We start from the raw sequence: 26109 nt of genomic DNA, 5'->3' as shown, positions 1-26109 counted from the left end.
GCCAACCTACTCATACTTAAAATGAGCAGTTTTTCCCAAGTATTTGAGAGATTTACAAACCTTTTCACTCTGCCACAAAGATCAGTTGGGCTCATCTGGATTATGCATTATAATATCTACTGTTATTACATTTCATAATAAGAGCCATGTTTGCAGTTGTGCCACCCTGACATTTGAGAATATACAAATAGCTGGACAAAAGTTTCTCAACAACTTTAAAACTACTGATATTTATACATTTTGATTAAAGGTTTCAAATCTAAAAGGATGCCATAGTGTTTAGTTTTTACTTTTTTATTATTATTATTAAGACAACATTTTTAAATAGTCTTCTTAGATCGGACAGAATGTTTTTTTTTTTTTTTTTTGCAGAGAGGCAGTATTTTTAAATAGTTTTCTATTGGCACTGATCGCTTTGCATGCCTGTTATGCACCCTGGGCGCCTCACGTTTTAAAGGGATAGTTTTACTCACCCTCAAGTTATCCCAGGTGTACATGACATTCTTCTTTTATACAAGAAAAATCTGAGTTTTATTAAAAATATCCATAAAAGTGCATCTATCCTTCATATAACTGCTCCACAAGGCTCCGGGGGGTTTATAAAGGCCTTCTGAAGCAAAGTGACACTTTTATGTAAGAAAAATATCCATTTTTAAACTTTAGAATAAAATAACTAGCTTCGGGCGGTCAGTGGTATGCGAGTCTCTTGCTCTAAAAGAGTAACCCTTGACCCTTGATGCATGCGTATTGACGAACGCAGAAGCGCAAAGGATAGAGCAAAACAAAACGTAGCGTCGGGGGTTACTCGCGTACCGCTGAAAGTGAACTAACCCTTTAACAGCCTGCTGCGCTTCGCATTTTTGTAGGAGCGCTACAAGTGCCTGATGTTACAAAAAAAACCTTACTGGTTGTCCAATCGAATAAATAGCGAGGAAGGCCTTCCGTTGTGGTGACTGTTACCTTGATTAGACTAGCAGGACAGCTGATTCAGGGGTTGCCTAGCAACATTTAAAAAAAGGCAGCGCACTGCTCTTTTCTAGATAAAAAAAAAAAAAAAAAAAAAAGAACCTGAAAAACACGTTCTCTGATTGGGTTGTGTCTGTTCTTTGGTTCGGACAGTTGCCCCACCTGACATTTTGGGGGTTTATGATAGGTTTTATAGAATAGTGATTTTTAAGTGAATTTATTTACTAATTATTTTAAAAGGAAATAATGCACTTAGAAAAATGTGCAAGTCATGTCATTGACCTATATATGTTTTGATAAGGAGTAATATGTGGGTTGGCACTGAAAGTATGTTATGTTAACCAAAAAATGTAAATAATTTAAATCCTGCCCAAAAAACCCACAATACAAAAATAGAAGAAAAGAAAAAACACAACAAAACAAAACACCACTGCTTCATAATATTTTAAAGCTGCTATTTCACATTTGCTTATTGGCTGCAAATCAGTTCATTTCTCATTTTAACATAAAAAAAAAACATCCTAAAGTCTTCAGAGATTTCTCATTTTTAATGCCTTAATCCTCTTTCAACATTCAAATCTTAAATGTGTGCACATTTTAGGAATTTATAAAAGGGCCTATGTGCATTTTCGTTCATATTAATGCCAACAAACCAAGAATTTACGCCTTTTTAGACTGCAAATATCTTGTTAAACCTCCTAAAATTAGATGCATTTCTTTAAATCGCAGATTCACAGGTCGAGGGTTCAGATCAACATGTCTGATCTCCTCTCTACACATCACTGCAGAAACGCAGCCTCATGTTTTGCATCCTGGTGTGTGAGAACAGAGCTTAGTTATGCTGTCACGGCTCGACAGGGAGCGGGAGAGAAAGAGCTAAAGATACTCCTGCACAAAGCGCTCTCGGAGATGGTGAATCTTTTATGTTGTGACCTGTAGGCGGGTGCTAATCTGTGTTTATCATAGCAGGGTCCTTACGAACAGAATATCAACCACACAAAGAAATGCCTTACGTGCTGAAGTTTCACTTTAAGGTTTATGGGGTTTTGGAGAAACGCACTCTTCATTAAGCACCTATGAATGAAAGGTTTGAATGGCTGTTTAACGAGGCAAACAGACCCTATGGGTACGAAACTGGCTGATCAGCAAGAGGCCCTAAACACATCCGAATGATTGCAAGAAGAGAATGATTATATAACACGTGAAAGCAAACAGTTTGAATGCAAACACTGGCACACAAGGGCAGCCATGCAGGGCGGGTTGAGTTAACAGGTGCAGTGTTGACATGAACAACTTGCATGTCCAGTTTTATAGCATAAGCCACTAAATGGTTACTCATTACGATTGCAACATGGTCCGCTGGTGCTATTGTAGATAGGAGGCAGGAAAACCTTCCCACAGATCCCTATGTTTATTAAACAAACTCAAGTTGCACACTAGCATGCGGTCAAGTTTGTTGACATTTTGTCTAACTTCTCAACAGATGAAAGTATCTGGAGGGCTTGAGGCTTGAAATGTGTTCATTACTGTAATTGCTTCCTAAAGCATAAGTACGATACTCCGAACCAACTGAAACAGTGCAAGAATGTCAAAACCTCAAATGTCCTACATGGATGGATTAACTGGCCCTAACTACATTAACCATAACAACATATATATATCATCCGGAACTAGTCTTATTTTATTATTATTTATATTAGTGCTGTCAAATTGATTAACTGAATCCAAAATAAAAGTTTGTTTACATAAAATGTGCGCATGTATAGTGTATAAGTATTATTTTACATTTGAATACACACACATATATATGAAAATGTATATTTGCATATAAATATAACAATTATTTGTCTGTCTGTCTGTCTGTCTGTCTATCTATATATAAATCATACACAGCACACACACATATACTACATAAACACAAATTTATTTTGAATGCCATTAATCATGATTAATCAATTTGAAAGCACTAATACTATTATAAATTTAGTAATACTTTCAATTAGACGTATTTGTAAAATATCTTTGTGATTGATGCGTGCCATCTTTGTGGTGGTTTTTGTTTTTGTTTTTTTTGTCAGGCTTATTAAACTTTTTTAATGCATCAATTTAGCTTTTTTCAGTTTTAGTAATTTTAGTACATTAACTTGATTTCAGTTAGTAATTCAGTAACCAAATTCAGCAATTAATACACCCAGAACCAGTGTTATTTCGGTATTATTTATATACTATTATATTTTATATTAATATTTTGAATTGGCTTATATTTTCAGGTTTCATTTATAGATTTGCTTAATTTTTTGTTGTTTTGCACTCAATTTTTTTTCTGAATATTTTTATATTTATTTTTATTTCAGTTAGTAATTATGGCACTTATTTCAATTAGTTGGAAAGGCAACATTTCAAAATTCTTGTTATCTAATATCAGCTTTATTTCAATAAACAAATGTTTTTAATAGTTTTAGTTAATATCAACACTGCTCAGAACAATAATATGGGAGTCTTGACCGATTGATTGCAAAGAAAGTTATTTTTTCTGAATCAGACTTTACTTGTTGTGTTGCATATTTGCTTTTTTGTGCCACTAATTAAAAACTATTGTTTGTTTATCATTTATTGAATTTACTGGCTACCATGAAAAGGCATTTCAAACTCAATACTGTGGTAAAATATGTGATGGGGAGCTGTAGATTTGGTGAACAGCCATGCAGAAAACCTTACAAATGCAGATTTTCCAGCAGTCAAATGTGTTGACGCGAACACACATTCTGTTCTCTGAACCTCATCTTTGCTCGACTGCACACCTTCCACTAGGGGGGTGCTCTACACACCTTTATCTTCGTAGTACTCCTCTTCAAAGTTTGCTTCCATTTGCTTTTGCCGTTTTCTCTCCTCTTTCATCTCTCGCTCCTGCAGCTTACGGGCGATGGCCTAGTGGAGCAGACATAAACAAATTCAGAAGAATGAGTGGAGGGAAACGAGTGCTGCAATTATGTAACAAACATGGGCGTGGTTACATCAATGCCTTACTGATGAATAACACACGGAGAATGCCAGTATGTGCTCTGAAGTGTAACAAACACAATCACAGTGAAGTAATGTGACTACTGTGGGCGTGGCTAAATCAATGACCAACACAACCCGAGTGTGTGTATGTTGTGAATGGCTCGAAGGCGTCCTGCTCTCACCTCATCTTTCTCTTCCTGCTGCCTCAGTTGTTCAGCCTGCCGGACAAGTTGTTCTTGAATCTCCTGAGCCACTTCAATGTCGATCCGTTCCCTGAAAGGACAGAGGGAAAGAAAACACTTGAGTTTTCACACCGTGAGCTTCTCAAATCTGCCACCATGGTGTTTCGCCTACTGAGTCTGAGAAGAAATTGTTCTTAGAAGACCAGTTTCTCGCATAGAGGGCAATGTGCTACAAAGAAACATGTTACTATTAGCTATGGCTGTCACCATAATACATTTTAGCTGATTAAATTATGTGAATGAAAACAAGTCTTAAAAGGTGCACTATGTAACTTCAGTCCGCTAGAGGGCGCCTATTCAAAACAAAGGCTTCGTTTAATGACGGCAAGTTTGAGTGCAGAATCTTGGGACATGTTTTCTTCACCTCACAGCCGGTGGAAAAGAATCAGGATAAGAATCAAGTTCATGGATCGATTGTTAATAAGATGAACGCAACACATGCCTCACAAGCAGCGGGACTTTTATTATGTCACAGTCGCCGGCGCCATTTCCACTTTTCCCTGTCATGAGTATGAGGTAACGCAGCTCTGTTTAACATATTAGATACATTTAAGTGTGTTAAAAATGATGTTATGACGTTACTCTGTGCGTTCGCTCAGCGACTGCTGTGACACTTGTAGCACACTGCAGTAGGAGTAAAGCATTTCTGCAAAATAAAACCAGAAACTGAGGGTAACGCAGATATGACGCTATTGACAGGCGACTACCTCAGACGTTCCGGTTCATCGGTTAAAGCAGCAATTTTCTCACAATTTATAGTTGGAAACATTTGTGAAATTTTAAGTACTCAATTGTGAACAAAATGTGTAACACTTGCCTGGTGGTTCTTGGATATTTTACTGAAAAAAATGTTACATAGTGCACCTTTAATGATTAATAAGTCATTTATTCAAAATAAACTTGGAATCATACAATAAAACCAGCATTGATTTAGTAGTATTTATAAATTATTATATTAATATGTTGAATTAGCTTTTAATTATTTCATTTTAGATTATTTTGTTTAAAATAATTTAATTTGTTCTAATTAACAAAAAACAACACTGAATAAAATAAAAATGTCCTTTAAGGTTTTGTAAACACTTTTGTAAAGACATCATAAATAACTAAATATTTGCTGATATTTAAATGTTAAATATGATGATTATTATAAATAAATACATTAATACAATATCTAGTGTCCATCTTGTACTGTTCTGTAAAGATTTATACAAGTTTGGGAGATTAATTCACAAGTAATCAGCATGTGATTACCGTTCGGAGGGTAATTAGTAAAGCAATCCCATTACAACCTAGATAATGTAATTAGTTTGACTCAAAGCCAGGTTTAGGAGGCAACACGACATTTTCAATCATGCAGAACTAAAGAATTCCAAACGGCGTTTCTGCCACCGTGAAGGGCACTTTGAGAAGGGGGAGCCATTTTTAAGAGCGTTCCAAATGATAGTGAACAACTGAATCCCTTCACAAATCCGTTAGCAAAGGGAACGTGCGATGGTCACTTTAAGGAAGCAATTGAATTGTTTTTAAATCATGTGACCTAGGGTTAAAAGTCATCACGATTAATTTTCATCTAGATATGGCAGAAGAGTTGGAGTTAAAGGGTTAGTTCACCCAAAAATGTAAATTCTGTCATTAATTACTTACCCTCATGTCGTTCGACACCCAAAAGCCCTTGGTTCATCTTCTGAACACAAATGAAGATATTTTTGTTGAACTCTGATGGCTCAGAAAGGCCTTCATTGACACTAAAATCATTTCCTCTCTCAAGACTCATAAAGGCACTAAAGACGTCGTTACAAAGTTCATCTCACTACAGTGGCTCTACAATCCTTTTATGAAGCGATGAGAGTAGTTTTTGTGCGCAAAAAAAACCCTAAATAACAACTTATGTAGTGATGGGCCGATTTCAAAACAAAGATTCGAACTGGTATGAATCAGCGTATTGATTCAGGATTCGGAACCGCTGATTCTATAGAGATGCTCACTTCTGATTGGAATTTGCCCACTATAAGGCCTAGCACTGTTTTTAAAGCGAGTCTATTACTCACCAAGGCTTCAACGATTGGATTAAAAACTCGGCGAAAATTTTAAATAACTGTTTTCTTTTTGAAAATATTCTCAGCATCACTACTCCAGTCTTCAGTGTCACATGATCCTTCAGAAACCATTCTAATATGCTGATTTGCATTTTTCATCAGTGTTGACAGTTGTGCTGGTCTCCATTGACTGCCATAGTACAGAAATAAAGAATACAATGGGGAAGTCAATGAGGACCAGAAACTTTTTCTTGCAACATTAAACATTTTTTTACTGTCACTTTTGATCAATTAGATGCGTCTATTAAAATCTTGCCGAGCGCAGATAGTGTATATTTCTAACAAACAAATGGACGTAACAATATCTCCTACTGCAATGTCTGAGCTGTGCAATGCGTCTCCCCTCAGGCTCTTCGCTCTCCTGCTCTGCCATGCTCAAACTCGGATGATACCATCAGCTCAGAGGCCTTGAGACGTCGCCCAGCAGGAAGGAACACTTTATCCGCATGTGGCATGAGGGGAAGTCAAAACATTTTACTGCATCGGCGTACTACGAGACGACAAGTCCTTCGCGTTCAGACACAAGCTCAAAGCGCAGCAGGAGCCAGGCTAATCTCCACATATTATGTTCTGTATTACAATCGGGGTGTAAAGTAGAGACACAACACGAAGGACTGATTTATGTCCATGTCATCCGCTCCTACTTGAAGCACACCTACTTATCTCAACAGACGGCAAAAACAAGAAGCGATGAGGCCCTCTGATATCCGATGTCTGCTGCCGAGAGTTTGGGAAGGTCAGAGAAAATAATGACCTTCCTATTCGGTCTCCACATTCTTTCACAAACAGGAACGGCACAGTCTGACCTTTAATCTCTACACAATCAGCATCTTTCTGGTCTCTTATAAGCTTTTTCTTTTTTTTGAAGTGTTCAGGTGGTCACTCACATGCGGCGATGCTGTCTCTGGCTCTCGGCTTTGGCCCGCAGGTCCTCTTCCTCCTGCAGGCGTTTGGCCACCTGCAGGTCCTGCTGCACCAGACGGCTCTTGTGGACGTTGGAGGCCAGGTGGCTCTCGACTGGAAGAGTAAAAGAGGAGAAAAGCGTCACTGAGAGGTTACAGACACTAGAGAGGCTCGCTTCACACCATGGCTAATGCAAATGAATGACACAAAATCACAAGATGTCTTTTTATGACATGTGAAGGTATGGGAGCCCATTTGTCCTCTGCATTTAACCCACCCAAGTTAGAGCACATAAATTAGGACAAGTGAGTAGTGAATGCGCACACACACGTTTGTTTTTGTGAAATGTGGGGACTTTCCATAAGCATAATGGTTTTTATACTGTACAAACCGTATTTTCTATCCCCTTACACTGCCCCTAAACCTACCCATCACAGGACACATTCTGCATTTGTACTTTCTCAAAAAAAAACTCATCCTGTATGATTTATAAGCATTTTGAAAAATGGATTTTCACTGAAATGTTAATTTCACTGAATAATATTAAAATTGTTAATTGTTTTATAAATAAACTTCAGAATTTTTAAATAATTTATTATTTAAGAATAATAAAATATTATAATATATATATATATATATATATATATATATATATATATATATATATATATATATATATATATATATATATATATATATATATATAACTGAGAGCACATGATCTGAAATGGCAATTTGAGGGGTAATATCAAACCAGTTGCCATTTCAAGGCCGAGTCAATGTGCTGCGTCGAAAAGGCAGTAAATCCTAGATGCTGACGCAATTCTAGCATCATTTTCCCAAAGTCTGAACGCTTTTTATTGATCCTGTGACTGTGAGCACACGCTATATTTAAGAAAGAGTACCAGAAAAAAAAGAAAAAAAAAAGCCATAAATTGAAACATGTATGGGATAGACATAGCTCAAGTCAGTCAAGCCAGCATCATTTATTATGAGGAGCTATTTGAACATTACCACAAGAGAACGAGCCCTATTCCGACTTTTCTTTCAGCTTGGACAGTTTAGCACCATCTGCCAATGTGACTCAACAAAGTTGATGTGTGACACACAAGCTGATGAAAGGTCAGGCCTGTTGATTTAATGGTCAAAGAAGCTGCTTTTGGTCCATCATAAAAAACGCTCTACTACAGTGTTGTTATTGTTAAAGCGATAGTTCACCCAAAAATGAAAATAGCCCATGATTTACTCAGCCTCAAGTCATCCTAGGTGTATATGACTTTCTTCTTTCAGACGAATACAATCTGAGTTATATTGGCTCTTCCAAGCTTTATAATGGAAATGAACAGCAGCCCAAAATTTTAAACCCAAAAAGTGCATGCATCCATTATAAACGTGCTCCACACGGCTCTGAAGAGTTAATAAAGAGTCTAAAGTGAATCGATGGGGTTTTGTAGAAAAATATCCATATTTAAAACTTTCTAAAGTAAAATATCTAGCTTCTGGCAGATATTTTTCGTATTCAACATACGAAAAGAGCGTAATTGGCTCATCTTATGATGTAGGAAGCGTTTTGACCTGTGGGAGGCGTTACAGTTTTTTGCGCAAGTTGAATACAGAAGGCGGTCTAGAGGAAGCTGGATATTTTACTTTATAACGTGTTAAACATAGATATTTTTCCTACACAACCCGATCACTTCGCTTCAGAAGGCATTTATTAACCTCTGGAGATGTATGGAGTACTTTCATAATGGATGGATGTACTTTTTTGGGCTTGACATTTTGGGCTGCCATTATAAAGCTTGGATTAGCCAGGAGATTTTTTAATTATAACTCTAATCGTCTGATTGTGTTCGATCTGATTGTGTTCGTCTGAAAGAAGAATGTAATATACCTATACTAGGATGGCTTAAGGGTGAGTAAATCAAAAACTATCCCTTTAACTAAAACTATTAATTAAAATAATATAAATATTAGATACAAATAAAAACTTAAAGGACAACTCCGGTGAGAAATTAACTGTTATGATAACTGTTAGTGAGTAATTAACAGATGGTTACAGACTAGATCATTCTCTGGGATGCGTTTTCATGGAAATTGAATGTAAAGAGTTTTATGTCTAAAAACACATTAGCTTGTAACACTTGTCTATGGGGCACCGGGTAGTGAAATTAAATCGCTAGTTAATACCACTAACAAGGGTCAAAATAGCCTCACACTAACACGGTAGCATAATGAGGGTCCCTACATGCAAACCGAAGCATTGAGAACTTTGTAAGTGTACAAACAGTTTAATAAGAGGATACTTTATAAACACAGCGCATTACACGGACAGGCGCCGTCTTGGAAAACAGTCTCGACTCATCGAGCGACGAGAGCTCTGCTAAGTGATGAACTGTGACTTGGAATCTCATATGGTCCGTTGTTTCCGGAAGAAAACACTGAACACAACAGAGAAAATAAATAAATAAAAATAAAAATGTCCATGTTATTACATTTCACAAACTTAATTCCTATCGACCAGCTCACTTAGAAAAGCGTGGATCGATTCGTCGAGACTGTTTTCCAAGATGGTGCCTGTCCGTGAACGCGTAATGCGCTGTGTTTATAAAGTATCCTCTTATTAAACTGTTTGTACACTCACTAAGTTCTCAATGCTTCGGTTTGCATGTAGGGACCCTCATTATGCTACCGTGTTAGTGTGAGGCTATTTTGAGCCTTGTTAGTGGTATAAACTAGCGATTTAATTTTACCACCCTGTGTCTACTCTGTGCCCCATAGACTAGTGTTATAAGCTAATCTGTTTTTAGAGATAAAACTCTTTATCTCGATTCGATTTTCATGAAAACGCATCCGAGAGAACTTGGTACTTGGTAACCATCTGTTCATTACCCCTAGGTTCATTTTTCACCGGAGTTGTCCTTTAATTCGAAATCTGGAATAATTCAAAATAAAGCTTAAATAGAATAAATATGAATTCTTCAGCAACTAGTGGAAATAATAAAAAGTACTGAACTTACTAAAACTGAAATAAAAATAAAGGTTAAAAAAAACTAATTAAAATGATAAGAGTACATGCAATTACTAAAACTTAAAATGTAACCTGAAAAAATAAAAACAATAGCTAATACAACATGAGGAAACGCTATGACAGTATTAGGGATGCACAGAAAAATTGTCCGATAATTGTCCGAAAATGTTGTTTTTTACATTTGAAAGCCGATAACCGATATACTGTCAAATAATTGTCTAATTCCAAAATTGATGGCTATATCACTTTTGAGAGCCTGATTACAAAATCAAAAGACTCACCATTAAAAGCCTGTCTCAAGCAAACATGTTATGATGTTTTCATTACAATTTTATGTAAACTATGACTAAACCATGACAACTACTTGTATTTTCCTTTTTTGAAGTGATTCCAATCATATTCCAAGCAATTTAAAACCATAATGGCGGACAGTGTGCACCTGAAGTGTCTCAGCTGAAAGAAATAATCCATTATTTATCAGCTTTAATATATCGGCTAAATAATCTTATCGTCCAATATCGATATGGTGGCCGATATATAGTGCATCACTAAATAGTATATAAATAAAACTAAAATAACTGCTCTACTGAAGAGAAAATAGTCTCGGTCCATTTTAAGGACTTTCTTATGGGTTAATTTATTGTAGTAATTGTTTGTATTAACAAAAATATGAATTTGCCAGACTTTAATAATTAAATGTCAGTAGTGTTTCTAACACCTACCCACGTATCAAATCTAAAAGAGGGAGTTTTCAGAATTTTCCATAAAGCATACAGTTGAAAGAATCTGCAATGTCTCTTCAGGAAACAGAAACAACAGAACAGCCTTTTTTGTGGCTTCAAACTTTTTCCAAATAGTTTTTTTTGTATGACACAGATACTGACTCTTCCTGGAAGAGGAACTTCCTTTTTATTTGAGTGTCCTTGCAATGGTACATCCATTCACAAAAACACAAAATCTTTGCAGCCATCCACATTTTGTCTAGGTCCTTCATTGTGTCTTCAAGAGCGCAGTTGCCATCTGACATGTATGGCATCTTTCTCACATACAAGTGCTAACAAAACACATATGATGGATAAGATCTGTGGTCGAGGTGTAACACCTCACATTGCAGCAAAAGGGGAAGATGGTAGGTAAGAAACTTGCTTTCCTGTTATTAATATCACACGCTCAAAAGGACGGGAAAAACCGTAAAGGCTTTGAATGACTCATTTAGTGGCAACAAACAACTTCAGGGTCATAACCTTCAATGTAATTCTAAGTTTTAAAAAAAAGAAAAGAAAAAAGTACAGGCTATGAAAGGACTTACTTTCTTGTTCCTGAAGGTTGTGGGCCAGACAATGGTCTTCTAGCACGGCAAAGTCCCGGCACACTGCAGACGGACAAAAAGAGATAGAAATCTGATTATTTACTTTTAACAAAGAGTTGCGTCACATTTTCAGCCCATGCAGGAAGTCCACAATGCAACCTCGGGATAACAGGTGCGAAAACAGCCTGAATACACAACAAAGTATTTAGAGTAAGTATTGGATTTAAACTTCCGTTCAAAAGTTTAGGGTCACTGAGGTTTTATAATGTTACAAGATTTCTATTAGAGATGCACAGATACGATAACCGATTCAGGTTGATATCCGCCGAGACTAATAGTTTGATTTTCTTAAAGGAAAAAAAAAAAATCTAACTAATGTTGTAAACTATACAGGGAGGAAACCCTCTGTGTCAATGCCCTCAGAGACTTACATTTTTTAAAACATTAAAAAAAATCTTACAAAAAAAGAATTGGCAACCTAACCACAAAACCAAGCTAGATCCCCACAAAAGGTCCCTATGATATTTATGATAAAAATATCTATTTGCAGAAATAACTTAACACACTTTTGAGGTCACACCACATGATATCCAAATTTGGTAACTGCATACCAGCTGTTAAAAAGGCCATTTTCCCCCCAAATCTGAGATAGTTAAAAACATGCTGCCTTAATGGGTCCTTGGCAAATTGGTATATGATGCAATGCCCTATCTTTAATTGGATTTCAACATATAAGTCCAAAACTTTGTCATTTCTTGATGGTCGCACCACATGATATTTCATAAAATGGACATCATTGGACAATGTTTGTTTGTATATTATTTGCAATTTTGTGTTACGAAACGCTTTGGAAAGCATGCCAGAGAGTGTAGAAAATGAATCTGAATAAATTTAGTCGCCTCAAAGATGTTTCTAAAACAGAAGTTTTAGAAGAATAGCTAGATGTTCCCACCACATGATATTTTGACACTTTAAATAACAGAAACATGACAAATAACTAATGTTTTTGTAAAATTATAGTGTGTGTATACATGAGAGAGGTACTATATTATATATATATACATACACATACACATATACATATATGGCATCTTTTTATGCATTTAAACCAGTTTTAAACTAAAAAAAAGTGCAATCGGACAGAAAATGTATGCATTCGAATGATCATGCTTCTGTGGAACGGTCATGCAGGAGTGGGTCTGTGTTAGTCTGAAACTGCAGAGCAACAGACCATTATCACCTCGGTTATAAATATATCTTGAGAAACCGAAACCACGTCTTCACATCCGCCTTTTACCATGCTCTTATCAGCCTTTTTAATGTTTTACACAGGTCTGATTCTGCACCTGGCAGCCTCCCAGCTATTGAGACAGGGTTCATAACAGGTGGAGAAGCGATGAAATCGTGTACTTAATTTGTGACTGATAAAAAAACAAACAAAAAAAACCCTCAAGCTTTAGAAACATGCTCCGATAACCCCGATCAGATAAAAGCAACTTTTGCATTTCAGTCTGCAAGGAAAACGGCATTACTGTTTCTGGGAAGTGAGCGGAATTAATATAACCGAACGCACGCAACCAGTTACACACCATAATCAGCCTGCGTGCTACAGTTGGGAGTGATTTTAGCGAGAGGTTTAATATTGACGTGAAAAACAATTCACACCGTACTAATTTAGTCAGCGATTTCCACATCAGTATGCGTTTGTACTCTTAGCTTGGGCGAGACAAGAGGATAAGATTAAGCCACTGCTGCAGATTTGTGATTAAAGACGTCGCCCATCTGCTGCTTATTAGCAACTTCAGTGGCATCCTGAAACAAAACAAAAAAAAGCTGCGGAACTGAGACTATCGGATATTCATAGCGTTAAATGAGGAACCAACATTTACATTTAGCAAACTATCCTTTATACTCTACTGGTTGGTGAAGCAATATGACAATGCCCTAGAATGGCTGAGTAACATTTGGAACCAAGAAAGTCTCTGTATCATCTACTAAGGGTTTCCTCTCTATATACAAGAGACTATTTAAAGGGTTAGCTCACCCAAAAATTCTGTCATCATTTACTCACCCACATGTCATTCCAAACCAGTAAGACTTTCGTTATCTTGGAAACACAAATCAAGATATTTTAATGAAATCTGAGCGATTTCTGTCCCTCCATAGAAAGCTACGCAACTACCACTTTATGGCTGAACCATTTTGCAAAATAATTGAATTGCGAATTATTTAACCAATATTGCGATTTTATATGTAATTGTTAAGCTCTTTATCTTCTGTATTATTCAACAAAGACAAGCAATAAATCATTGTATGGCAGGGATAGAAATTTTTAGGCACCCCACGATTCGATCCGATTCCATAGGAGTCATGATCTGACTCCAAAACTATCTTTTTATTATTATTTATTTTATTAATAAAACAATCTTTTCTTAACTACAGTACTTTTTCAAAGAATTATTACACATTAAATATTTAAATGAAAACAATTGTGTGGTGGGAATTTTAAATATATAAACTAATAGCACTAATAGCTTCAAAACATAAAAGCTTGTAAATAATAAAGAGAGGGGGAAAAAAACATTACAAACAATAAACTAAGAGTTTTTTTTTTTTCATTTTTCATTAAGAGTAGCCAGGCTATCTGAACGTTTTCCATTCATCTTAAAGTTTGGATTATTATGATGACATTATAGACCTAATAAGCTGCATTAACAATGCTATAAGATGAACTAATATAAGTTGTGGTTTGTCCTTCTATTTAATCCTTTAAGTCTTGACATAACTGACGGTGCTTAATTTTTTTTGCGTCATTAAAGCATTTTGAGATGCAAGTAAATTTAGCCACTTAGACGGAGTCTCTCAGAGCCTCTTCATAAAGCGCCGGCCCGTATTTGAAATTGAAAGCAGCCTTTTGTCAGTTTCATATTTCTAATATGTAAGCCCACTGCATTCCAAACAACATAAACGATGCCTTCGTAGAGCATTTGTAAGGGAAATACTGTAATGCACAGCAAGCATTACATAAAGAAAAGCACGTTTCTCACACTTATAGTTCATATCCTGTGCAATGAAGCCCGCAAATGTCCTGTCATTGTAATCACATCAGAATATGGGTGTTTCTATGTGCAATCGCGCATGTGTGGTTAAAAACTAAGCTCAGAATGACTCCAGAATCGTTAGAAAAAAGATCATCTTTCCTCCCACCTCTATTGTATAGTATGAACAACAAACTACACGACAACTTAAACAAACCGTACGCTGTAAAAAGTTTTTGTTAGTTTTTGTTGGTTTAACTTAAAGTAAGTAACATGGTTGCCTTAAAATTTTGAGTTTATTGAAATTAAAAATCTGAGTTGATACAATGAAGGAAATTAGTTTAATAAATAGAAACTCAAAATATTATTGTATCCGAACTAGGCATGTGCCGATATCAATTTTTCATGTTGCGATTAATTGATGAAGTTTTATCACGATATACGATATTATCACGATATTGAAATAAGTTGCAAAAAAAAATGTTGCCATAGCATAACAGCTTTAAGAACTATTTTTGTAAGAACAAAAATAACTGAATGTTTAAATACAATAATGCACCAAAAATATATAAAGCTCTGGAAAAAAAAATTAAGAGACCCCTCTTGAGAAATCAATGTTATGTGGTCTCTTGATTTTTTTCAGGACAACAGGTAGGCTTACAAATTACAATAAGGTCTCATTAGTTTATGCATTAACTAAGATTGAGCAATAGCTACATTTGGTACAGAAAGTATAATGTTTTTGTTAATGTAAGTTAAGAAATACTGATCATTGTTAGTTTCATCTTAGGTCCATTAAAAAAGTTATATTGATTTTAATGTTATTAAAAAGTAACTAAGAAATTAACATAGAATGATTAATTCTTTATACGTATTTTTCATTGTCAGTTTGGTAATAATGAATTAAAAATGTTAACTAATGAAGTACGTATCTCAAAGTTATACTGAACAATAACAAATAATTAGAACAGTTCTAATTATTAGGGTTGTAGTCCAGATTAAAACATAAAAATGTTTAAATTTGAAAATAAATAGCCTATTAAGTCTTTAAGTATTAAGTATTTGGTGCTGTGATGAACAACACTGAGATTACAAAAACAAATGGCTGTTTTAAAAACTACACGTGTTTTTTTTTTGTTTATTTGCTGGTTTCCGGGGTAACCGGCTTCATTCTGCAGTTCATCAGCGCCCTCTGCTGTCACTGAGCGGCACTTCAGCAGCGCGTCTCCTTCACCGGTTCAGTCATGTGCAAACGCACGTTGGGCTTCTTTATATTTGAGCGCGTGCAGGGCTCTACGCTAACTTTTTTCTTGAGGAGCACTTGTGCTCCTAATTAAAAAAATTTAGGAGCACAGTCAAAAATTTAGGAGCACGTTCTAATCCACCAAACACATTCCAATTATAACTTTCCCATTACAGGACGATATTTGTCCTTTAATGTCCAGGGTCATTTTTACCATTATAAGAGCAATGTTTTCTAATCTTATTAAATGTATGCATCATCTGTCAATTTCTTAAATTCAACATAATTCTGACATAATATTATCATTAACTTCTGAGAGTACAGCACAAATACACACAAATACACACAAATACACACAGTCACACACACACAAATACACACACACACACACACACACACACACACACACACACACAAAAAGCAGAACTGGACTTCATACAATCAAACACCTATGCATTTAATGCATGAGTTAATGTTGTATGAATGTTTTACATATAAGTTTTTGAATTAAGAAATATGTACAAATTAAACTTTAAAAGTTTAATATTTTAAATAAAAAAAGTCCATGCAAAGTATAAATATGAAAATAAAAACCGCCAGTAGGTGGCGGCAAGTCATTCAGTCAATAGTTCAAAACACAAGATTCATTTGAATCGAATCGCTAGGAGATGCGAATCAGTTCTGGTGTGGCTTTGATTTTCACAAATAGACAGTGTTGTGGCTAAAACGTTGTTACTTAATATCAACTTGTCTATTAGATTTTTGTACGAGATCAGTATCACACATGCAATCATGCCAATATTTGGAGCTATAGCAAGCTGTAACTTTTGGCGCTCCATAAACAGAACCGCATGCGTCTCGCGGGAGAACATTGCAGCCGGATCTACTTCTCTCTGTTTGTGGTGAGTCACGCAGATATTGTGCTAATCCGCAGCGGGAATAATTTATTTTGTGTGTAACCTTACAGTGATTCAGAATAAGACAAAAACCCGGTTTGGAAAAAATCTTCATGATATACTCGCTCATTATATACATTTAGTATTTTTTTTAAACAGCATGTGTGATAAAGATTAACTCAAGGGCTTTTTAAATGTATTATTAATACATTATTGTTTGATGGCATTTATGCCCCAAGCATCCGCTAATTTCTGGGCTTGTTTATGATAATCCAAATGTGGTATTTCCAGTTAATTTTGATTTGGCTGATAAACAGCGCGAAGCGTCTGGTAAAGTGCACATGGCTGCGTCGTCAGACTCGTCACACATGTTTCACTTCAATCGTTGTAAACAATCGTTGTTTGAAGTGTAGTCCGTCGCACACGTTTTTGCACTTCTTCTGCTGACTGAAGGCATGAAAAGCAGTTGATTGCAGTAGGAAACATAGCCTAACAGTTTCTCAGTGTTGATTCAGTCAGTGTTGTAGTTTTTATTCCGATTGTACACATCCATTCATGAGAATTGAGCAGCTCACTCGCACCGGTGCGCCTAAATATTTTTTCACAGTCGCACGCAGTAATTTTTAGGCGTAAATGCGCCCAAAATGGGCGTTATGTAGAGCCCTGGCGTGTCCCTTTGACGCAGAATACAGCGGTGTTGAGCATTTATACGGTTGATGGGCAAAATATTCTTGGGTGCATTATAAAAAAATTATAAATTGTTAATAAATTATTATTTACGATATTTTAAAGTGCCCACGATAACAATATCGTGCATATTCATTATCGTGATAAATCGCATTATCGAAAATCGGCACGTCTAATCCGAACCACATAAAAAAAAATTGATAAATCATGAAAATAGCACTATTTGGCATGTTTCACTGCGTCATCAGAAATAAAACACACACATTTACCCAATATGCTTACAAAATCTTTTAATAATATTTTAATAAAGGTTGTCGAATCTCAAAAAATGTTCATTGTATTAACTCATAAATTTAATTTCAATGAACTCAAAATTTTAAGGCAACCAGGTAACTTTTTTTCTAAATATTTTTTTACAGTGTACTGTTACATAGTGTGCAAAATTGATTCTTCCTCAGAGCTGAATGCTTTAAACTGGCGTCACATGACCAGAGTGTAATCACAGCCTTTGCGGTTAAAAATAATTATAATACCCGTGTTTTATCATGTCAAGATATTATTGCAAATGCAATTAATCATTCAGCCTTATACCACTTTGACAAAAAGTTAATAATGAGATTGTAAAAATAATCCATATGAGTATGAACTTTATATGATCTGAGGCTTTAATTCACATTTCATCAACCATGAAATAATCAGTTATGGTAAACGAAAGCTGAAGCTAGGGGTGGGCAATAAAAAGTAAAAAAAATCGTCAGACACGTAATCGATATCCATAAAAAATACGTTCGATCGAACAAGTTTGGTTTGGTTGCATGGACAAAGGCACTCACTCTCTGGTAACCTAGCAACATAAGGAAACACGCTAACAGCCAATCATGTAACAGTATCAGGTTTAACGATAAAACCCAAAAAAAGAGTGCCGCAGCGAGAAAGTATGGCAGTTTTTTTGATTTTATAAGTCTGACTGTAGTCAGACCAATGTCATCTGCGAATGCAAGGCCGTCGTCCCCACCAAGACTGGTACCACAGATTTGTTTAACCACCTTAAGCCTTGTTTATCCTTTTGTTTGGATCTGCAGTGCGATCCTCCGCTGACTGGGCACGCATCTCGTCCGTTTGGGAAGGTGTTTACTCGCCGCGCTCGCCGTTGTGCTATTCTTTAAAACGTCATGTAGAGGTGGAAATCTCTAGGCACCTCACGATTCGATTACGATACAGAGGGCTGCAATGCGATTATGAAACGATTATCGCTGCATCTTTTTTCTATACTGATTTTGTTTTTTCTCATTTTGTACTTTTAAAGGGGTGATGAATTGAGAAATCAACTTTTCCTTGAGCTTTTGAAATATAAAAGGTCATGGTAATATAAGAATATCCTCTATGTTTCAGAGCTGAAAACTTCCTTGTTAGTCAAAGAAAAGCTTTTATAGACACCAGGCTCAGCAAACGGTCCTTTATACTGACGTCAGTGCGCGACGAAACACCGCCTATACAGAATCTACAGCACGTGTAGTTCAGTAGCCCCACCCACCGACTCATGGAGGGCTCGTGCTAGCTGGTCAACAACAATACATGCCAAGGAAGATAGATATTGCGCTATTCCTGGTTGTGGAAGAACACAGTCGCTGCATAAGCTTCCTTCTGATCCTAATATTAGGAATGAGTGGTTGAACTTTATTTTTAATGAAGTTCCAGCTCACGTGGGGAAGACATGTTCACTTCAGTTCACTGCGGAATCGTTAGTAAACAAATCTCCGGTAGATGCTGGATTTGGATCCGACAGGAATGGTGCAACACACCGATGTGAGTAAAACATGTTTTTATATGTGATAGTATTGCATTATAGATCGTTTTGCTTATGTGTACGTGTCTAACAGAGCATAACTTTAGCACGCTGGACTCAGACACGTATGGGCCAGAGCTCGCAAAGCCCAGCAGGCCGATGAATCTCTTTATATTCCGTTCTTGTTCTGCTATTCTCTCTCTCTCTCTCTCTCTCTCTCTGAATTGCGGTGCGCACGGCAAATGTGTACATCATTCAAACATCATTAGTTGACCTCAGACAACAGTATAAAAAAATTAAAAAGACAGTTCATGACACCTTTAAAACAATGCATTTTGTAATGGCCTATAATTAATTTAATTGCAATTTATTTTATTAATAAAACAAATAAAAGTGATTTTACAAGTAGGGCTGCACGTTTTCAAGTTTTTCATTAACCGTTAACAAAGGCCCTTAGCGGTTAATACTCGGTTAACCATAGTGTGCGTCAGGGTTATTTTTAGTTTATTAATTTGACGACCGCCATCTCCGTAGTGAACGCGCCTATAGAGAGAAATGCACATCATGGATTACATAATCAGAGAGTAGCCTATTTCTTTTCTTTTTAAATTGTTAAAAGACATTTCAAGTTTCTTAAGATCTATTTCATGTCTGCGAGGCGTACGTTGAGTTTCGTTAAATTGGGATGAGATGCGCTCCAGTTAACGAGCAATGCGAGTGGCCGCGAGGGCGCCTGCACGATTAGAGCATGTAACGTTAGTAAATTATGCAGCCGAGAACGATTCCCACAGACACAGCGTTTGACTCGCTGAGCCTCTCCCGGCAGAGAGTTCAAGCATCTGTGGACTCGTCCCTTCAGCTCTGGCCATCTTGCTTTCAGTCCGCGATTAGCTTTTTTGTTTTCTTCATTACAGTTAAAGTAACGTCTGCTTTTCTTTAGTCATTCACAAGTTTCTCACTTCAAACTTTCTTTCTTCTGCTCCGTTATGCACAGCGTGCGCGGCTCGCGCTCTGCTTCTGCCCTAATGCGACTTTTAGTCCAGTGCGACGCATGTTATTTTCCTCTTCATGACGCATATTTTGACTGATGCGACTCATACTCCGGAGCAACTTATAGCCTGAAAAATGTGGTAAGCACTGCATTGCAATACTTGCATTTTGCCCCGTCACTCTCATTTTTAAAGTGCTCCCACGCTTTCTTTGCCCGCTTCATTGCCCGCTTAGAAAGCTGGTCATGACTTCTTCTTGTAGATATTACAAATGTCTGGGAGCGCTCTGGCGGTCTCTAGGGGTGCAAACATATATTACAACTAAATTCAAGGCACGTCATTGACGCCACTTAACCAAGCAAAATGTTTCACTCGGTTACGCAATTTTTAACGGTTAATCGGTCAATCGGTTAACCATGGACACCCCTATTTACAAGTCAACAGGAAGGTTACCTTTGCCAGAATGTGTCCCAAAATTGCAAAGAACCAACAGGAAAACCAGCATAGTAAATTAATACAGACATCAGAATATTCTGAATCACTAACATAAAGTAATAACCAACAACTCCTGTTATGTGCAATGAGCAATATATTCCTTTAGACAATAACATTTTGCTGTCCAAAAATCACAGCTTTTATACAAAAATATAGAATTCTGTACCAGCAGCTCTCATACAAGAGTAATGCTTGTGGACGTCAGCATATTCTGAATGACTACAAACAGCTGCTCTTCTACACAAATAGAATCTAAGACTTATGACTTAAAACTAAATCCTGAGCACAGACACCTTTTTCCCTTCTTTCCCTTCTGTATACTACAATCAAAAACATCCATCAAATTTGCGATAGAGTTTGTGGTCCTCTGGTTTGCAGCATCGAAAATATGAAATACGCCCATCTAAACCGAGCGTTTTGGAGAGGGCCTCAAAACCGAAATAAACCAAAACCAAAAAATAAAAAAGCCAATTCATGATAGCTTTGAGTAGACATGTGCCTATTTTCGGAAATGCGATATATCACGATAATGAATATGCACGATATTGTTATCATGGGCACTTCAAAATATCGTAAATAATAATTTATTAACAATTATTAAGTTTTTTATAATGCACTCAAGAATACTTTGCCCATCAACCGTATAAATGCTCAACACCGCTGTATTCTGCCTCAAAGGGACACGCACGCGCTCAGATGTAAATGAGAAGCACATGAACGAGTAGGGATGTCATTTTTTAAAAGAAACTAATTCGAACGGATATCAAATATCAAGCAATGTATTCGAATATATTCGAATATCTACACCCACACACACACACAAAACCGGACCCCACGGTAATGGAGATTCAATCACAAATGCATTAACAGTCTGACAGTTATAAACAGGACTCAGGCCACAGCCTGTATGGAAAAATAAATTGTTAACTTAATGTTTGAAACTTCAAACTATCCACTATGCAATCATCACAGCTTTTAGTTTGTCTAACGCATCATATGTCGACGCCGTCCTCTCAGCAGCTGGAATTTGTTACGGATGCCATACCAACTCTCAACAGCCACCAGGACTTATACGGTTTTATAAAAGCTATTTATTTGTTGTAAAGTATAATAATCATCTCATAAAAAATAAATTATAATGTCAGGCGCAGTTGAAGTAGTTGTTTGCTTACATGGGTAGGTTTAGGACAGTGTCATTATGCCAACATTATTTTCATAACTTCTTACGAAGTAAGTTTATCCCTCAGAAAAATGTACTTTCATCTCTTGTCAACATGCTCGGTGCATGTGAGCGCGGCGCGCGCTCTTCAGTGGTGAAGCAGGCACGCGCTGTGTACGTCATATAAGGACGCACAAAAAGAAATCCGGTCAGGTCGTTTACATGGTGAAAATGTTTAGTTTGATCGATTCATGAAAAGGTTTATCCCACCGATCTCAAAACGATTACAATTTCATTCAGTTTGAGTATTTTTATTACGATTTAGCTGTTTATATGGAGCATTTTCATTCAGATTGAACTTTTAAACCGATTACAGTGCTCCATTTAAACGCACCTGACTGTAAAAAATTGCGCTACATGGCACTTTAAAAACCGGATAGTTTATTTATAGTTCGATTACGGATATTTCACGTCATGTTCGAATGGATATTCGAATATCGAATCAAAAGTGACAGCCCTATGAACGGGTGAAGGAGATGCGCTAATGAAGTGCCGCTCAGTGACAGCAGCGCTGATGAACTGCAGAATGCAGCGGTTACCCCGGAAACCCTGCAAACAAAAGCAACCGCACCAGTGAAGTTTTTAAAACAGCCATTCGTTTTTTGTAATCTCAATGTTGTTCATCACAGCACCAAATACTAAATACTTAAAGACTTAATAGGCCATTTATTTTCAAATTTAAACATTTTTATGTTTTAATCTGGACTACAACATGCCCTAATGATAATAATTTTTTGATTATTTGTTATTGTTCAGTAAAACTTTGAAACATACGACCTTATTAGCTAACATGTTAATTCATTATTACCAAACTGACAATGAAAAATACTTTTAAAGTGAACTAATCCTTTGATCAGACAATTTTTGGACAATGAGAAACTAAGATAAAAAATATTTAGCTTTAAGCTTTTTTCAAGGCGACATTTATTTGCTCAATAATATTAATATTGTGAAATAGTTTTACCATTTAAAAAATAACTATTTTCTATTTTCATACATTTTAAAATGTAATTTATTCATGTGGCGTCAAAACTGAATTTATCATCATTACTCCAAGCTTCTAATATAGAAATCATTCTAATATAAATGGCTCCTCAAGAATCATTTCTTATTATCATCAATGTTAAAAACGGTTGTGCTGCTTAATATTTTTGTGGAAAGCGTGATGCATTAAAAAAAAAAACTTCCAAAAATATCTTTACGGTCACCTTTTACCAATTTATCACATATCTGCTGAAAAGAAGCCTACTAATTTATTTCCACCCCCCAAAAATGTTAATCTTACTAAAAACCTACTTTCCACATCAAAATTTTGAACTGCATGAAATTTAATAAATGTGTGAGGATGTGACACCTTACTAAAATATGAAAAACAGCCTAAAGCGACACAAACAGTATGACATCAATTAAAATGTCTGATTCATTAAGAATGATGATACTCAAGGCGCTACTAAGCACCACCCAAGCAGCGACTGGCAAACAAGTAACACAGGCTGAAAGCTCTCCAAAGCACACGAAACCAACGCTGAAGGCATCCCAAGAGATCTTAGCTAGGCAGCAAAACTAGCAAAAAATTTTAAGCCTGCAAGTTTTCCAGACAAACATCCACAACATTGCCTCCAAGAGCAAAGAGCAGCTGCAACACAAAATGCTGAACGCACCAGACAACTGAAAACAGAAAAGCCACAAGGACATTCTTCAAGGAAAAACAAACAGAAACCCGCGAGTGAGAAATGCAGTATATCACTGAAAATATTCAAATACACTTTTGCATAAATTTGCACACACATTTATGCAGCTTGAACGGTACCAATTACTATAACAATGTGATATTATTCAGAATAGTTGACCAGATAATATAATACAATAAATGGAAAAAATGACAAAACACATTTTCACTTGTCTTTCAATATGCGTTTGGACCTGTAGATCTAGGTTCTAGGTGTATAAACAGGCTCAATGATTCACAAAGCTTCCACATCTTGTGACTGACGAATTTCATACATATGCAAAGAGTCTAATGGCCACTTTCCATGAATATGGGACACTTTGGTATCTAATGGCTTTTTTTTAAGCATTTGAGGAACAACGTCATGTTTGTTGTGTTAAAAACTATAAGTATAACAATAATTTTGACTATAATCCATCATAAAATAAATCCAGCATAAAGGGTAGTTCGTTTTAAAAGCAGAAAACGTCTTAAAATTGTGAGTTTAAACCTAAACGGTCTTGGACTGTATTTAACAGAAACTAAATGAATAACTAGAAACCAACATGTGGACAGTTGAAGCCCAAAAAAGTGCATCCATCCATTATAAAAGTGCTCCACATGGCTCCAGGGGTTAACAGAGGCCTTCTGAAGTGAATCGATGGGATTTTGTAAGAAAAATATTTTAAAAAAGTAAAATATCTAGCTTCCGCCAGAACACCTTCTGTATTCACCTTATGCAGAAAGTGTAACGCTTATGCTATGCTCTAGTGATATGTTGAGCCAGTTTTTTTTTTTTTTTCATACGCTGAATATGGAAGGCGATCTGCCACAAGCTAGATATTTTTACTTTATTTGCATTTTAAACATGGATATTTTTCTTACAAAAACCCATTGATTCGCTTCAGAAGGCCTTTATTGGCTATGGAGGCGTGCGGATTACTTTTATAATGGATGGATATGCTTTTTCGAGCTTCAAATTCCATCACTGCCATTATAAAGCTTGGAAGCGTCAGGATTTTCATTAATACACATCTGATTGTGTTCATCGGAAATAAGAATGTCTTATACACCTAGGATGTCTTGAGAGTGAGTAAATCTAGAAAATTTTCTTTTTAAAGTGAAGTTGTCTTTAACCATCTCGACTGTATTTTAGGTAAAATTGTTTATTTCACATGAAATTAATAACTAGAAAGTGTAGAAACCAACATTTAGTCCCCCATTACTATAACGTTATTGCTTGTTTCACTTTCAGACCCATAACTCAATCATAGCTCAGATAATAAACTATCAAGCACAGGATTTGGGGGCAGAAATGACAAGGTATGTAAATAATACTATATAATACAACAATATATAACAATAATTCTTCCTAAGCATCAAATGAGGTTAAAATTAGTGGGTTGAAATCCTGCAAAGCTAGCGTTTCCCTTAATAACATGACCAGCCACCAACAGCTTGTGTTGCACCACAGTCATCCTCAGTATGAAGATTTCATGCTGAATCTGCTCCAATCTGTCAACACATGTGCCAGCATTCACACTACGCCAACTAAAGCTAATGTTAGTCATTCTACGCCATCTATTATATGATATTTGATGTCAAAAAGGTCGCTTTCTCTTTCTATAGTAACGTTAACGTTAGATGTTTTATTGACAGCGTTTCTCACCGCTGACTAATCAGTACAGCTAACGTTAGTGTTCAATGGCTGTTTACGGAAATATTTCCGTACATGTTAAAAAAAATGACCAATTTACTGACATTTATAAACAGTTTACATTCATTATTCACCATAATGTTATCATATCTAACGTTTTTGGCCGTTTTAAATAATCTGACAGCAATCAGCGGGCAAGTGAATGAAGCTCGCGCTCGTCTCGTGCGCTTTAACTCGTTTCTCTCTGCGTGAGACAAGCTCGTGCCATTTGCCTGTTTATTTTAACGCAGAAAGAAACACACAATGCCTCGGCACGCGCACCATCATCACCATCTTCTTCATCATCTTCACTCACCCTCTTTGACGCCAGGCAGGTTGTTCTGATCAATACTAAAATCAGCCATGTCGTTTCTCTGGGGTTTCTGAAGGTTATTGTTTGACAGACTGATGGCGGTTTCCGTCAGATAAATAAATCCCGATCGATGTCTTCGGTAACGTGTCGCTCTGATTGGTTTCTGTCGCCAGCCCGAGGTTTCTGTCCGTCCCTCCCTCTGTACCCACAGCAATATTGTGTGAGCTCACACGCACACACACACACACACGAAACACCAAGGGAAAGCTGAGCAGTTTGTGTTTGCTACGGATCGCAGGGCGGGACATGCCACGCAAGAACGCGCTCACATTCTGGCATGCAGAAAAGCGCGCGCACGCGGGCAAATAAACGTAACACACCCACTGAACGCGCGCAATCCTCGAATTCTTTTAGTTCTCGAAAGAATTTCAGACCTTATGTCGATTTTTAGTTGAAGATTTTTCAACAATAAAAATATAGTAATAGAGT

General features: G+C 36.5%; 1 protein-coding gene across 2 annotated transcripts in view; it reads right to left on the bottom strand.

Moving 5' to 3' along the window:
• ccdc50a (coiled-coil domain containing 50a) overlaps positions 1 to 25939 on the bottom strand; it is a 32044-nt gene extending 6105 nt beyond the window's left edge. The window contains exons 1-5 of one of the 2 annotated variants that reach the window (XM_067416113.1): positions 25624 to 25939; positions 11551 to 11613; positions 7198 to 7327; positions 4152 to 4242; positions 3795 to 3894 (exon numbers count right to left, since the gene is read on the bottom strand). In XM_067416113.1, coding sequence (XP_067272214.1) covers positions 3795 to 3894; positions 4152 to 4242; positions 7198 to 7327; positions 11551 to 11613; positions 25624 to 25672 — 433 coding nt within the window. In that variant the 5' untranslated portion in view covers positions 25673 to 25939. The remainder of the gene's footprint in view (positions 1 to 3794; positions 3895 to 4151; positions 4243 to 7197; positions 7328 to 11550; positions 11614 to 25623) is intronic. The other variant, XM_067416114.1, reaches the window with a different exon arrangement.
• Between the last annotated feature and the right edge of the window lie 170 nt (positions 25940 to 26109).

Source organism: Pseudorasbora parva, chromosome 14 (genome assembly GCF_024679245.1).
Source record: "Pseudorasbora parva isolate DD20220531a chromosome 14, ASM2467924v1, whole genome shotgun sequence".
Taxonomy (NCBI): domain Eukaryota; kingdom Metazoa; phylum Chordata; class Actinopteri; order Cypriniformes; family Gobionidae; genus Pseudorasbora; species Pseudorasbora parva.
Note: the sequence above shows the minus strand (reverse complement) of the source record. Positions and strands in the feature narration are given on the sequence as shown.